Source organism: Procambarus clarkii, chromosome 11, assembly GCF_040958095.1.
Source record: "Procambarus clarkii isolate CNS0578487 chromosome 11, FALCON_Pclarkii_2.0, whole genome shotgun sequence".
Classification (NCBI taxonomy): Eukaryota; Metazoa; Arthropoda; class Malacostraca; order Decapoda; family Cambaridae; genus Procambarus; species Procambarus clarkii.
In genome coordinates this window covers 43,468,159-43,485,113 of record NC_091160.1, presented here as the reverse complement: position 1 = coordinate 43,485,113, position 16,955 = coordinate 43,468,159, and the positions used below count along the sequence as shown (strand labels likewise).

Sequence of the window (16,955 nt, the reverse complement as noted above, 5' to 3'; positions counted from 1 at the left end):
AATTCTAACGTCACGCTTCTCTTCGTCACGAAGTCCAGTTTCGCCATCCTCTCCTCCTCTCTAACTCTAAGTTGGTCTCTAATCCGCTGAATTGTGCTCTATTGTGCTCTATTGTGGTCTATTGGACTCTATTGTGGTCTATTGGACTCTATTGTGATCTATTGGACTCTATTGTGGTCTATTGGACTGTATTGTGGTCTATTGGACTGTATTGTGGTCTATTGGACTGTATTGTGGTCTATTGGACTGTATTTTGGTGTATTGGACTGTATTGTGGTCTATTGGACTGTATTGTGGTCTATTGGACTGTGATGACCAGACCACACACTAGAAATTGAAGAGACGACGACGTTTCGGTCCGTCCTGGACCATTCTCAAGTCGATTGTGATGAGGACAGGTAGGGACAGGAATATAATATATTTATATACTCAAATGCTCTAATCTTTCTAACAAACGTGACTTAACATAAGCTTTCCCCCTTCCATTTCTTTCTTTCTCTTTCCCTTTCTTTCTCTCTTCTCCCTTTTTCTGTTCATTGTCTTCTACGCTCCCTTGCTATCCTCTTCTTATTCCTATTACCATCTCCTTCGGTGGTTATAATAGGAGCTGCCTCGTATGGGCCAATAGGCCTGCTGCAGTTCTCATTACTACTATCCCCTACACCTGACTTTCCTCCTCAGCTCTCTCTTGCCTATTTAATTCCTGTCCTTACCTGTCCTCATCACAATCGACTTGAGAATGGTCCAGGACAGACCGAAACGTCGTCGTCTCTTCAATTTCTAGTGTGTGGTCTGGTCATCATACTTCAGCCACGTTGTGACTCATCGCCTGCATATTGGACTGTATTGTGGTCTATTGGACTGTATTGTGGTCTATTGGACTGTATTGTGGTCTATTGGACTCTATTGTGGTCTGTTTGACTCTTTTGGACTCCTGTCTTCATTCCCATCACATTACACTTGGTGGTATTGAATTTCAGTAACCACTTCCCTGAGGTGCATCTTGTGTGGGGCTGCTTCTGGAGTATGTAGAGTCTCTCTCCTGTCACTCTGCGTCTCGAGTAGAGTTTAAGGCAGGACTCTACCGCCAGTAGGAGTCATTAGCATATTACAGGGTTATCTTGAGATGATTTCGGGGCTTAGCGTCCCCGCGGCCCGGTCCTCGACCAGGCCTCCTTTTTGTTACACACCCCCAGGAAGCAGCCCGTAGCAGCTGTCTAACTCCCAGGTACCTATTTACTGCTAGGTAAGAGGGGCATGAGGGTGAAAGAAATTCTGCCCATTTGTTTCCGCCTCCACCGGGGATCGAACCCGGAACCTCAGGACTACGAATCCAAAGCGCTGTCCACTCAGCTGTCAGGCCCCCAGAGTCTCTGCACGCTACTACTGCCTCTTGGCTAATTCAGGTGGATCTCTCTCTCTCACCATTGGTCTCCAGTCTGTGAGGTACTCTGTGTGTCCCACATCTGCAGAGAGGCTACAGGTGTGGAGCAGGTGTTGAGCCCCTACCCCGGAAGGGTGCCCATGCAAGCTCCAACCTCTCCACTCATTACGGCGTAATATTTACGGAATACGCTTCAATCCGTTATAAATGCGACGTTTTGGGAAATATTAAAGCACCTTACTTTTGACGTTTTTTGTGCATCGGGCAGGTGTGTGTGTAGCAGGTGTGTGTGTGTCGGGCAGGTGTGTGTGTCGGGCAGGTGTGTGTGTGTAGCAGGTGTGTGTGTAGCAGGTGTGTGTGTGTCGGGCAGGTGTGTGTGTGTGTGTAGCAGGTGTGTGTGTGTAGCAGGTGTGTGTGTCGGGCAGGTGTGTGTGTGTCGGGCAGGTGTGTGTGTGTGTGTAGCAGGTGTGTGTGTGTAGCAGGTGTGTGTGTGTCGGGCAGGTGTGTGTGTGTGTGTAGCAGGTGTGTGTGTGTGTAGCAGGTGTGTGTGTGTGTAGCAGGTGTGTGTGTGTAGCAGGTGTGTGTGTCGGGCAGGTGTGTGTGTAGCAGGTGTGTGTGTGTAGCAGGTGTGTGTGTGTAGCAGGTGTGTGTGTAGCAGGTGTGTGTGTAGCAGGTGTGTGTGTAGCAGGTGTGTGTGTGTAGCAGGTGTGTGTGTCGGGCAGGTGTGTGTGTCGGGCAGGTGTGTGTGTGTGTGGCAGGTGTGTGTGTGTGTAGCAGGTGTGTGTGTGTAGCAGGTGTGTGTGTAGCAGGTGTGTGTGTCGGGCAGGTGTGTGTGTGTAGCAGGTGTGTATGTGTGTAGCAGGTGTGTGTGTGTGTGTGTGTGTGTAGCAGGTGTGTGTGTGTGTAGCAGGTGTGTGTGTGTGTGTAGCAGGTGTGTATGTGTGTTGCAGGTGTGTGTGTCGGGCAGGTATGTGTATGTAGCAGGTGTGTGTGTATCGGGCAGGTATGTGTGTGACAGGCTTGTAGCGTCCCCAATTAGCTACATTCTAAGGTCTCCAAATGCCTTCATTTTTTCCACCCGCAGACTGGAGCCGTGGGCGGGGTTCGACCCCCACTTCAGGAAGCCTGTGGAGAGACTCTAACAATCACCAGGTCGGCGGACACATTCCAGAGGTCAGTTTGCAATCGGGTCGTTAACGGCTCAAACTACGTCTACCTCTATTCTACCCAATCAGAAGCCATCTCGCTGCTCCTGATGGTATCTGTAATTTACAGACATTCAGTCTTCCAATAACCAGGTGATTCGCGTGGCTGACGTACAGGGCCCAACGAGCCAATTAGCAGTTAGCACGAGGTCTTCCGCCTCCACGGACCAATGGGCTGCCGTATCACATACCGTTTAGGGAGGGACTGGTGCTCCCCACGAGCCAATAGGCAAAGCCGTTTGGTCTATGTAAACCAATGAGCGATCAGGACGCATATGTGGGACCTGGGACTAATATGTTGTTGTACTGCCACAGTCGTCTCTCAGCTCCCGGCCCCGGCACACACCTTCCTAGCAATGACAGACGCTAAAAAAAGCACCGCTGGTATGTCACTGTGGGGGGGGGGACGTCCCTACCCCTGGGGGGACGTCCCTACCCCTAGGGTGGACGTCCCTACCCCTGGGGGGACGTCCCTACCCCTGGGGGGACGTCCCTACCCCTGGGGGGACGTCCCTACCCCTGGGGGGACGTCCCTACACCTAGGGTGGACGTCCCTACCCCTAGGGGGACGTCCCTACCCCAAGGAGGGACGTCCCAACCCCAAGGAGGGACGTCCCTACCCCAAGGGTGACGTCCCTACCCCTGGGGTGACGTCCCTACCCCTGGGGGGACGTCCCTACCCCTGGGGGGACGTCCCTACACCTAGGGTGGACGTCCCTACCCCTAGGGTGGACGTCCCTACCCCTGGGGGGACGTCCCTACCCCTGGGGGGACGTCCCTACCCCTAGGGGATGTCCCTACCCCTGGGGGATGTCCCTACCCCTAGGGGGACGTCCTTACACCTAGGGTGGACGTCCCTACCAATAGTGGACGTCCCTACTCCTAGGGGGACGTCCCTACCCCTAGGGGGACGTCCATACCCCTAGGGGGGACGTCCATACCCCAAGGGGGGACGTCCCTACCCCAAGGGGGGACGTCCTTACCCCTGGGGTGACGTCCTTACCCCTGGGGTGACGTCCCTACCCCTGGGGTGGACGTCCCTACCCCTGGGGGGACGTCCCTACTCCTAGGGGGACGTCCCTACCCCTGGGGTGGACGTCCCTACCCCTGGGGTGACGTCCATACCCCTGGGGTGGACGTCCCTACCCCTGGGGTGGACGTCCCTACCCCTGGGGGGACGTCCCTACCCCTGGGGGGACGTCCCTACCCCTGGGGGGACGTCCCTACCCCTGGGGGGACGTCCCTACCCCTGGGGTGACGTCTCTACCCCTGGGGTGGACGTCCATACCCCTGGGGGGACGTCCCTACCCCTGGGGTGGACGTCCCTACCCCTGGGGTGGACGTCCCTACCCCTGGGGTGGACGTCCCTACCCCTGGGGTGGACGTCCCTACCCCTGGGGTGGACGTCCCTACCCCTGGGGGGACGTCCCTACCCCTGGGGGGACGTCCCTACCCCTGGGGTGACGTCCCTACCCCTGGGGTGGACGTCCCTACCTCTGGGGTGGACGTCCCTACCCCTGGGTGGACGTCCCTACTTTTGGGTGGACGTCCCAACCCCTGGGGGGACGTCCCAACCCCTGGGGGGACGTCTCTACCCCTGGGTGGACGTCCCTACCCCTGGGTGGACGTCCCTACCCCTGGGTGGACGTCCCTACCCCTAGGGTGGACGTCCCTACCCCTAGGGTGGACGTCCCTACCCCTAGGGGCTGGTCCCTTCCCTAGACCTAGGGGCTGGTCCCTTCCCTACCCCTAGGGGCTGGTCCCTAGCCAAACACTCTCACGGCTCTTGTGGGCCAAGACAAACATGGCGGAGATCTGTCTTAATCACCCGACGCCGGCCACCAGCAGCTCTTTATTCTACCAACCTCGCCCCACTGACCCCCTGATTACTCCGACATTTTTGCAAAGTGGCGGTGGGGGGGAAGGAACGAGGAGGAGGAGGGGGGCACCTTTGGTAAAGGGGGCTTCTCCTTAATCTAGCCACTTTGTAAAGATGTCGCTCCGACGTTCACTTTATATAGGTGGTCCCCCTCCCTCTTCCAGCACTTTGGAAAGGTGTTTCTCTTCCAAGCACTTTGGAAAGGTGTTTCTCTTCCAAGTTCTTTGGAAAGGTGTTTCTCCGGAGTAGGATGAGAAGCACCTTTACAAAGTCGCTGGAAGGGAGAGGGAGGGGGAGCACCTTTACAAAGTCGCTGGAGGGGAGAGGGAGGGGGAGCACCTTTACAAAGTCGCTGGAGGGGAGAGGGAGGGGGAGCACCTTTACAAAGTCGCTGGAGGGGAGAGGGAAGGGGGGGGAGCACCTTTACAAAGTCGCTGGAGGGGAGAGGGAGGGGGAGCACCTTTACAAAGTCGCTGGAGGGGAGAGGGAAGGGGGGGAGCACCTTTACAAAGTCGCTGGAGGGGAGAGGGAAGGGGGGGAGCACCTTTACAAAGTCGCTGGAGGGGAGAGGGGAGAGGGAGGGGGAGCACCTTTACAAAGTCGCTGGAGGGGAGAGGGAAGGGAGGGGGAGCACCTTTACAAAGTCGCTGGAGGGGAGAGGGAAGGGGGGGGAGCACCTTTACAAAGTCGCTGGAGGGAAGAGGGAAGGGGGCGGGGGAACACCTTTACAAAAAGTCCATTACGAACACAGCGGCTGTCTTTGCACGGTACACGGGGGAACTGTAACTCTTGAAACAAGGGGTTGTTTATGCTCGTCTCGCGGGACAATGGGACTATGGTATTCATTAACCTCCCGCAGGACGTCTACTGACGGAGATCAAGGAGAATGTGATCATCTATCACAGCCTGGTGTGCGCCCCTTCCTCACGCCGCGGGGACCTTATTTAAAGGGATATATTTGGATGCCTAGATAAGAAAAACGTACGTGTTTCAGGGGGTTGGGTGGGGGGAGGTGTCTCTCTCTCGCTCTCGCTCTCTCTCGTCTCTCTTTCTCTCTTTCTCTCTCTTTGTTATTGTGATATCAACTGCCCGGCGGATTTAAATTTGAAATACGATTTACAATTGGCGCCATATTTTGAACCTTGGGCACAATCGCCTCGTTTCACTTTGATGTTCCGGCGCATGCTCAGTCGGACTGATTGAAAGAATCGTACTCAGAGAATGTTTGGTCAGCGTGTGTGTGATGTGTGACAATAACCTCAATGGTACGGCGGGATAATGTTGTATTTAGCATGAGACTTTCGTCAGTACATATTCCCTTCCTCCTTGGGAGCGGGAGGGGGTTGCAGAGGTCTGATAATTACATAAGGAATTGTTTTCTTGGATGTATACAGTATATAACTATTTGTATTTAAAGACCTAAGGTTGCAAAGCACCACATTAACGACCAAGTTGAATAGTAGCTAACAATGATAGTGAGGAATTTAATGGCAATTAAGTAGGTTAATTGTTGGCTGAAGAAGAGATGTAAACAAAGGGTTGGTTCCAGTGTGGGCCGCAAGAGGGCTCTGGGAGCGCGGCCGTCCTCTCCCATAGGAGCCCGGCCGCCTCGCCTTATATCTTATTCATGAAGTTTGACCCCCATCTGAGGCCGGCGACTGGCCCATTACGCTACACGCTTGCTAATGTTCACGCTTGTACCTGTGATTGATCTGGTTGCCCCTCCCGGTCCTCTGGCTTGAGAGACCCGCTTTGCAACTCGCCCCCCCCCCTCTTTTTACAAGACCTGGCAACCCTGGTTATTTCCGTTAAATGATCACTTATTAATTGAATCATATATTAATCAACACCATCCCCCCCCCCCTACGACACATCATCAAATTTTCTGTCAGCGATGATGAGTTATGAACAATCAAATATGTCAATCATAATGATTTACGAAATTATTCAGTTTCTTTACGTAAGTCAACTGTGGCGTCTGTCCCACGCTCGGCAGACTTCAATTGTCTGAGAGGAGAAGCAACACTAGGGGGACATGATCGCAATATACAAGATTCCACAAAGAATTCGAACGTTAGAATAGTTAACCTAACCTTAATGCAAGGGGCAGAACGAGGCCAGGAGGCAGGCACCAGGAGCTAAACCTCGATCACCCTTGTAGTGAGGTGAATGTCTCCAAGAATGGAACCTCCCAAGAATGTCTCCAAGAATGGAACCTCCCAAGAATGGAACCTCCCAAGAATGTCTCCAAGAAAGAGCCCTCCTAAGAATGCCGCCTTCAAACATTCTTCAGCCTCAAGGGAAAAAAAAATTTAAATTATACGTGACCGTTAGAATACCGTCCATAGGACCATCCGTCCACAGGTTCAGTACTGTCAGTATACCGTCCACAGGCTCAGTACTGTCAGTATACCGTCCACAGGTTCTGTACTGTCAGTATACCGTCCACAGGCTCAGTACTGTCAGTATACCGTCCACAGGCTCAGTACTGTCAGTATACCGTCCACAGGCTCAGTACTGTCAGTATACCGTCCACAGGTTCAGCACTGTCAGTATACCGTCCACAGGCTCAGTACTGTCAGTATACCGTCCACAGGTTCAGTACTGTCAGTATACCGTCCACAGGCTCAGTACTGTCAGTATACCGTCCACAGGTTCTGTACTGTCAGTATACCGTCCACAGGTTCAGTACTGTCAGTATACCGTCCACAGGCTCAGTACTGTCAGTATACCGTCCACAGGTTCTGTACTGTCAGTATACCGTCCACAGGCTCAGTACTGTCAGTATACCGTCCACAGGTTCAGTACTGTCAGTATACCGTCCACAGGCTCAGTACTGTCAGTATACCGTCCACAGGTTCAGTACTGTCAGTATACCGTCCACAGGCTCAGTACTGTCAGTATACCGTCCACAGGTTCTGTACTGTCAGTATACCGTCCACAGGCTCAGTACTGTCAGTATACCGTCCACAGGCTCAGTACTGTCAGTATACCGTCCACAGGTTCAGTACTGTCAGTATACCGTCCACAGGCTCAGTACTGTCAGTATACCGTCCACAGGTTCAGTACTGTCAGTATACCGTCCACAGGCTCAGTACTGGCAGTATACCGTCCACAGGTTCTGTACTGTCAGTATACCGTCCACAGGCTCAGTACTGTCAGTATACCGTCCACAGGCTCAGTACTGTCAGTATACCGTCCACAGGTTCAGTACTGTCAGTATACCGTCCACAGGCTCAGTACTGTCAGTATACCGTCCACAGGTTCAGTACTGTCAGTATACCGTCCACAGGTTCAGTACTGTCAGTATACCGTCCACAGGCTCAGTACTGTCAGTATACCGTCCACAGGCTCAGTACTGTCAGTATACCGTCCACAGGCTCAGTACTGTCAGTATACCGTCCACAGTTTCAGTACTGTCAGTATACCGTCCACAGGTTCAGTACTGTCAGTATACCGTCCACAGGCTCAGTACTGTCAGTATACCGTCCACAGGCTCAGTACTGTCAGTATACCGTCCACAGGCTCAGTACTGTCAGTATACCGTCCACAGGTTCAGTACTGTCAGTATACCGTCCACAGGCTCAGTACTGTCAGTATACCGTCCACAGGCTCAGTACTGTCAGTATACCGTCCACAGGCTCAGTACTGTCAGTATACCGTCCACAGGCTCAGTACTGTCAGTATACCGTCCACAGGTTCTGTACTGTCAGTATACCGTCCACAGGCTCAGTACTGTCAGTATACCGTCCACAGGTTCTGTACTGTCAGTATACCGTCCACAGGCTCAGTACTGTCAGTATACCGTCCACAGGTTCTGTACTGTCAGTATACCGTCCACAGGCTCAGTACTGTCAGTATACCGTCCACAGGCTCAGTACTGTCAGTATACCGTCCACAGGTTCTGTACTGTCAGTATACCGTCCACAGGCTCAGTACTGTCAGTATACCGTCCACAGGTTCTGTACTGTCAGTATACCGTCCACAGGCTCAGTACTGTCAGTATACCGTCCACAGGTTCTGTACTGTCAGTATACCGTCCACAGGTTCTGTACTGTCAGTATACCGTCCACAGGCTCAGTACTGTCAGTATACCGTCCACAGGTTCTGTACTGTCAGTATACCGTCCACAGGTTCTGTACTGTCAGTATACCGTCCACAGGCTCAGTAATGTCAGCATACCGTCCACAGGCTCAGTACTGTCAGTATACCGTCCACAGGCTCAGTACTGTCAGTATACCGTCCACAGTACTGTCAGTATACCGTCCACAGGTTCAGTACTGTCAGTATACCGTCCACAGGTTCAGTACTGTCAGTATACCGTCCACAGGTCCAGTACTGTCAGTATACCGTCCACAGGTCCAGTACTGTCAGTATACCGTCCACAGGTCCAGTACTGTCAGTATACCGTCCACAGGTCCAGTACTGTCAGTATACCGTCCACAGGTCCAGTACTGTCAGTATACCGTCCACAGGTTCAGTACTGTCAGTATACCGTCCACAGGTCCAGTACTGTCAGTATACCGTCCACAGGTTCAGTACTGTCACTATACTGTCCACAGTACTGTCAGTATACCGTCCACAGGTCCAGTACTGTCACTATACTGTCCACAGGTCCAGTACTGTCAGTATACCGTCCACAGTACTGTCAGTATACCGTCCACAGGTCCAGTACTGTCAGTATACCGTCCACAGTACTGTCAGTATACCGTCCACAGGTTCAGTACTGTCACTATACTGTCCACAGGTCCAGTACTGTCAGTATACCGTCCACAGGTCCAGTACTGTCAGTATACCGTCCACAGTACTGTCAGTATACCGTCCACAGGTCCAGTACTGTCACTATACCGTCCACAGTACTGTCAGTATACCGTCCACAGTACTGTCAGTATACCGTCCACAGGTTCAGTACTGTCAGTATACCGTCCACAGGCTCAGTACTGTCAGTATACCGTCCACAGGTCCAGTACTGTCAGTATACCGTCCACAGGTCCAGTACTGTCAGTATACCGTCCACAGGTCCAGTACTGTCAGTATACCGTCCACAGTACTGTCAGTATACCGTCCACAGTACTGTCAGTATACCGTCCACAGGCTCAGTACTGTCAGTATACCGTCCACAGGTCCAGTACTGTCAGTATACCGTCCACAGGTCCAGTACTGTCACTATACCGTCCACAGTACTGTCAGTATACCGTCCACAGTACTGTCAGTATACCGTCCACAGGTCCAGTACTGTCAGTATACCGTCCACAGGTCCAGTACTGTCAGTATACCGTCCACAGGTCCAGTACTGTCAGTATACCGTCCACAGGTCCAGTACTGTCAGTATACCGTCCACAGGTCCCAGTACTGTCAGTATACCGTCCACAGGTCCAGTACTGTCAGTATACCGTCCACAGGTCCAGTACTGTCAGTATACCGTCCACAGGTCCAGTACTGTCAGTATACCGTCCACAGGTCCCAGTACTGTCAGTATACCGTCCACAGGTCCAGTACTGTCAGTATACCGTCCACAGGTCCCAGTACTGTCAGTATAGCGTCCACTGGTCCAGTACTTTCAGTATAGCGTCCACTGGTCCAGTACTGTCAGTATACCGTCCACAGGTCCAGTGCTGTCAGTATACCGTCCATAGGTCCAGTACTGTCAGTATACCGTCCACAGGTCCAGTACTGTCAGTATAGCGTCCACTGGTCCAGTACTGTCAGTATACCGTCCACAGGTCGTGCTGTCAGTATACCGTCCACAGGTCCAGTACTGTCAGTATACCGTCCACAGTACTGTCAGTATACCGTCCACAGGTTCAGTACTGTCAGTATACCGTCCACAGGTCCAGTACTGTCAGTATACCGTCCACAGGTCCAGTACTGTCAGTATACCATCCACAGTACTGTCAGTATACCGTCCACAGGTCCAGTACTGTCAGTATACCGTCCACAGGTCCAGTACTGTTAGTATACCGTCCACAGGTCCAGTACTGTCAGTATACCGTCCACAGTACTGTCAGTATACCGTCCACAGTACTGTCAGTATACCGTCCACAGGTCCAGTACTGTTAGTATACCGTCCACAGGTCCAGTACTGTCAGTATACCGTCCACAGGACCAGTACTGTCAGTATACAGCCAACGGTAGCCTAGCGGTGGTGGTGGGGGGGGGGGGAGCCATTTGAAGCTTTGAAAGCGAGCCGACCAATCAGGGAGTCAAGGGTATTGAGGAGCCAATCATGAATCACCGAGCCGACCAATGGGAGTTGAGATTCTGAGGAGCCAATAAGGTCCAAGTCCCATGGCCTGGGCGTCTCAGTCTGGCGCTCGGCGTCGAAGGGGGTGGACCGTTCGCAATTTCTGGTCTTCGACAGTTTATTATTCACTCAAAAATTTTTAAATATATTTATAAATTTGTCATGAAAAATAAAGATCAACTCTAAGGACATTGAGCATAGATTTTCAGTGTCTGTGAAATGCCGAGTTCCAACTGTCGGGGACAGGAAGCCTGCATATCCCTTAAGCCAACTATAGTCCTTCCCCAAAATGGTACCCACAACAGTTTCCTAGGTACACGTTCCTCTTTTACTGCTGGGTGAACAGAGGCATCAGGTGAAATGAAATGTGACCAACCAGCTGAGCGGGCGCCTGACAGCTGAGTGGACAGCGCTTCGGATTCGTAGTCCTGAGGTTCCGGGTTCGGTCCCTGGTGGAGGCGGAGACAAATGGACAAAACGTTTCTTTCACCCTGATGCTCCCTGTTTACCTAGCAGTAAATAGGTACCTGGGAGTTAGACAGCTGCTACAGGCTGCTTCCTGAGGATGTATAACAAAAAGGAGACCTGGTCGAGGACCGGGCCGCGGGGACGCTAAGCCCCGAAATCATCTCAAGATAACCAGTTGTCCTGCCTGGGGAGTGAATCTGAGTCCCTTGATTGTGAGTGGAGGACGCAGACCACTCAGCAAGATGATCACGCTACGAGGATAGGCAAAAGGAACAACACAACACTGGAGAGGAGAGAACCAGAGGAGACATGCTTACAACATACACGATACTGACAAGATTAACAAGGACAGTCTCTTGAAAGTGAGAAATCAAGAGGACACAGGAACCGCATTCGAAACCTGTGTATCTTTAACCATGGCGGCTTTGTTTACAATAGTTTATGAGGTTGTAAACTCCACAACACAAGGTTGTTTTTGTTATAAACAACCTCGTAGTGCTCCTGCACACTCTTTCAGTACCCATTGTGAGATCCCGTCTGGACCAACAACCTTTCTCACGTCCAGATCCAGCAGGTGCCTCTTGATCTCATCTCTGGTAATTTCGAATCCTTCCAAGGTCGCCTGGTTTGCTGCCACCCCTCCTAGCGCCGTGACCTCACCTTGTTCTATTGTGAAGACCTCCTGGAACCTCTTGTTGAGTTCTTCACACACCTCTTTGTCATTCTCTGTGTACCTGTCCTCGCCCACCCTAAGTTTCATCACCTGTTCCTTCACTGTTGTCTTCCTCCTGATGTGACTGTGTAGTAGCTTTGGTTCGGTCTTGGCTTTATTAGCTATATCATTTTCATACCTTTTCTCAGCTGCTCTTCTCACACTAACATACTTATTCCTGTGTTTGTTTGTTTGTCCTGATAGACTTCTCCCCCCCCTATCCTAGTAACTAGGGGGGGGGTGGGTATGTTAAGGTATGGTGGTGATAGTACTGCACTAACGAGGCTGTGGTTGTTAAGGAGTCAGTGGTGCTCTAGTGGGCCAGGCCCTGGGTATGTGGGCACTGGTTTCACCCAGTTGTCTTGGTCTGGTCTGAGGCTCCTCTAGTGGTGGGCATTCACTCTACCCTGTTCTGTAGTTAGGGCAGGCCAAGGGGGGGGGGGTGATGGTAGGGGCCAGCTCGATAATGGTCAACTGTGGAACACTTCACAGGAACCGCCTGGCATTCCTGTTTCAGATGAGGTAGCCTGTCCCACGTCCGAACACGTCCAACCTGTCCCACGTCCGAACACGTCCTACCTGTCACACGTCCTACCTGTCCCACGTCCGAACACGTCCTACCTGCCCCACGTCCGGTCATCATATATTCGTATACCAGTCGTCACAAAATGTAAACAAATCAAATATTTCCCGCGCAAAGTTTCCCGCGCAATTTTTTTTTTGGGGGGTGGGTGGGTGGGGGGAGAGAACGGAGAGGCATATCTTTTGCCTTGCTTTTACCTTCGTCCAAGAATTTCCTCCTCCCCTCTTTCTTGCCTTACTTATGCCTGTGCTTCTCTCGTTTCTTCACAATCGACTTGAGAATGGTCCAGGACGGACCGAAACGTCGTCGTCCCTTCACCTTCTAGTGTGTGGTCTGGTCAGCATTCTTCAGCCACGTTATTGTGACTCGTCGTCTACTATTATTATTTATTGATTTATATATATACACAATTTTTTTCATATTATTGAGGAGGAAAAGTGGTCAGTATTTTATCTGGGAATTATGTACTATGGGGCGGGGTTTTCATCTAGTAAATCGAGGCTCTTGGACCACCAGCTGTGGGAGTGGGGCGTCTCATCTTGGGCCACCAGCTGTGGGAGTGGGGCGTCTCATCTTGGGCCACCAGCTGTGGGAGTGGGGCGTCTCATCTTGGACCACCAGCTGTGGGAGTGGGGCGTCTCATCTTGGGCCACCAGCTGTGGGAGTGGGGCGTCTCATCTTGGGCCACCAGCTGTGGGAGTGGGGCGTCTCATCTTGGGCCACCAGCTGTGGGAGTGGGGCGTCTCATCTTGGGCCACCAGCTGTGGGAGTGGGGCGTCTCATCTTGGACCACCAGCTGTGGGAGTGGGGCGTCTCATCTTGGGCCACCAGCTGTGGGAGTGGGGCGTCTCATCTTGGACCACCAGCTGTGGGAGTGGGGCGTCTCATCTTGGGCCACCAGCTGTGGGAGTGGGGCGTCTCATCTTGGACCACCAGCTGTGGGAGTGGGGCGTCTCATCTTGGGCCACCAGCTGTGGGAGTGGGGCGTCTCATCTTGGGCCACCAGCTGTGGGAGTGGGGCGTCTCATCTTGGACCACCAGCTGTGGGAGTGGGGCGTCTCATCTTGGGCCACCAGCTGTGGGAGTGGGGCGTCTCATCTTGGACCACCAGCTGTGGGAGTGGGGCGTCTCATCTTGGGCCACCAGCTGTGGGAGTGGGGCGTCTCATCTTGGAGTAACCTATCTAACATTGGGTCCTCTAACATTAGGAGGGTGTTCCACACCCTGATGGCTTGGTGCTGTAGTCTGATGTCTAGTGGCTGTATGTTCAGGCGTTCCTGGAGCTCCTGGATTGTCTGATCATATGGTGGACGTCCATATGATCAGACGTCCCATATGGCTATATGGCTATAGCTGTATGGGCCCCTCTGTGGTGTCTAAACCCATGCTGCCTGGTGTTGTACTTCCCTTCCTCTTCCATGCACTTCACCAGTCTCTGAGTGATTATTTTTTCGAATATTTTACCTGGTACTTCGAGGAGGGAAATTGGCCTGTAGTTTACAGTTTGGGTTGGGGGTTTACCTGGCTTGGGGATTAATCTTATTGTGGCATTCTTGAAGTATGTGGGGAATAGTCCAGATGCAGGAGCTGCATTTATGATACGTGTGTATCGATGGAGTGCAATCACTGGTAGGTTGGATAATACCATCTTATTTATCCTGCTGTTGCCCGGCGCCTTCTTCTGGAAACCCATAATTGTTTAAACAACTGTTGTGGTTTGCATTGTGGGGAAGGTTAGTGTCTTTATTTATATATATCCAAGAGTTCTTACATGTTTGCAAATTGGTCTAGGAAGGACCTCAGTAAGACTTAAGTACTCTCACCCCTCCCCCCCATAAAGGGGCTGTACATACAGAAAATACTAATCGTATCTATATTTAGATTTCTTAATTATCAAGGAAGTAGCAATTAGGTAATAGCGAGTGCAAATTAAATATTTAAGTCTCCGATCAAGAACAAAAATAATCATTTTCTATGAATAACATTCGCAGTCAGTTTTCTATCTTTTTTAATGGGTAACTGTAAACAAATATTATTCGTCTGGAGATTACCTGAATTGACCTGATGTAGCGGGTACAGGGGTCACAAAAAGCCAATAGTTTGTCAAAGATATCCTCCCCTATTGCATTTTTCTTTTTCCAGCTGTTTTTTGACATAGAACTGTCTTGGTGGCCTATTTGTGGTTTTGAGAATGGATATTTAAGTTAGAAGGTGTGGTTGGTCTTAAGCACCTCCTAATATCGGCAAGGTAATATAAGTAATGTTGGACCATTTAGAGGTGAATTGAATTTAGATTTTGTTACTAGGAATATTTCAAATTCAGTCATTTGCTTAATAAGTGATATCTGGCTTGTCCTCATATCCCAGCTCCTTGTCCTCTTATCCCAGCTCCTTGTCCTTATATCCCAGCTCCTTGTTTTCATATCCCAGCTCCTTGTCCTCATATCCCATCTCCTTGTCCTCATATCCCAGCTCCTTGACCTTATATCCCAGCTCCTTGTCCTTATATCCCAGCTCATTGTCCTCATATCCCAGCTCCTTGTCCTCATACCCCAGCTCCTTGTCCTCATATCCCAGCTCCTTGTCCTCATATCACAGCTCCTTGTCCTCATATCCCAGCTCCTTGTCCTCATACCCAGCTCCTTGTCCTCATATCCCAGCTCCTTGTCCTTATATCCCAGCTCCTTGTCCTCATACCCAGCTCCTTGTCCTCATATCCCAGCTCCTTGTCCTTATATCCCAGCTCGTTGTCCTCATGCCCAGCTCCTTGTCCTTATATCCCAGCTCCTTGTCCTCATATCCCAGCTCCTTGTCCTCATACCCAGCTCCTTGTCCTCATATCCCAGCTCCTTGTCCTCATATCCCAGCTCCTTGTCCTTATACCCCAGCTCCTTGTCCTCATACCCCAGTTCCTTGTCCTCATATCCCAGCTCCTTGTCCTCGTATCCCAGCTCCTTGTCCTCATATCCCAGCTCCTTGTCCTCATACCCCAGCTCCTTGTCCTTATACCCCAGCTCCTTGTCCTCATACCCCAGCTCCTTGTCCTCATACCCCAGCTCCTTGTCCTCATACCCCAGCTCCTTGTCCTTATACCCCAGCTCCTTGTCCTCATATCCCAGCTCCTTGTCCTCGTATCCCAGCTCCTTGTCCTTATACCCCAGCTCCTTGTCCTTATACCCCAGCTCCTTGTCCTCATATCCCAGCTCCTTGTCCTCATATCCCAGCTCCTTGTCCTTATACCCCAGCTCCTTGTCCTCATATCCCAGCTCCTTGTCCTCATATCCCAGCTCCTTGTCCTCGTATCCCAGCTCCTTATCCTCATATCCCAGCTCCTTGTCCTTATACCCCAGCTCCTTGTCCTCATATCCCAGCTCCTTGTCCTCGTATCCCAGCTCCTTGTCCTCGTATCCCAGCTCCTTGTCTTCATATCACAGCTCCTTGTCCTCATATCCCATGTCCTTGTCTTCATATCCCAGCTCCTTGTCCTCGTATCCCAGCTCCTTGTCCTCATATCCCAGTTCCTGGTCCTCATACCCCAGCTCCTTGTCCTCTTATCCCAGCTCCTTGTCCTTATATCCCAGCTCCTTGTTTTCATATCCCAGCTCCTTGTTTTCATATCCCAGCTCCTTGTCCTCATATCCCATCTCCTTGTCCTCATATCCCAGCTCCTTGTCCTTATACCCCAGCTCCTTGTCCTCATATCCCAGCTCCTTGTCCTCGTATCCCAGCTCCTTATCCTCATATCCCAGCTCCTTGTCCTTATACCCCAGCTCCTTGTCCTCATATCCCAGCTCCTTGTCCTCGTATCCCAGCTCCTTGTCCTCGTATCCCAGCTCCTTGTCTTCATATCACAGCTCCTTGTCCTCATATCCCATGTCCTTGTCTTCATATCCCAGCTCCTTGTCCTCGTATCCCAGCTCCTTGTCCTCATATCCCAGTTCCTGGTCCTCATACCCCAGCTCCTTGTCCTCTTATCCCAGCTCCTTGTCCTTATATCCCAGCTCCTTGTTTTCATATCCCAGCTCCTTGTCCTCATATCCCATCTCCTTGTCCTCATATCCCAGCTCCTTGTCCTTATATCCCAGCTCCTTGTCCTTATATCCCAGCTCATTGTCCTCATATCCCAGCTCATTGTCCTCATACCCCAGCTCCTTGTCCTCATATCCCAGCTCCTTGTCCTCATATCACAGCTCCTTGTCCTCATATCCCAGCTCCTTGTCCTTATATCCCAGCTCGTTGTCCTCATACCCAGCTCCTTGTCCTCATATCCCAGCTCCTTGTCCTTATATCCCAGCTCGTTGTCCTCATGCCCAGCTCCTTGTCCTTATATCCCAGCTCCTTGTCCTCATATCCCAGCTCCTTGTCCTCATACCCAGCTCCTTGTCCCCATATCCCAGCTCCTTGTCCTCATGCCCCAACTCCTTGTCCTCATAACCCAGCTCCTTGTCCTCATAACCCAGCTCCTTGTCCTCATATCCCA

General features: G+C 51.6%; 1 protein-coding gene across 1 annotated transcript in view; it reads left to right on the top strand.

Annotated features, from left to right (window-relative positions):
* The first annotated feature begins 2,399 nt into the window (after positions 1 to 2,399).
* The window catches only part of LOC123758435 (uncharacterized), a 52,453-nt gene continuing 37,897 nt past the window's right edge, over positions 2,400 to 16,955 (top strand). The window contains exon 1 of the mRNA XM_045742849.2: positions 2,400 to 2,557. Coding sequence (XP_045598805.2) covers positions 2,444 to 2,557 — 114 coding nt within the window. The 5' untranslated portion in view covers positions 2,400 to 2,443. The remainder of the gene's footprint in view (positions 2,558 to 16,955) is intronic.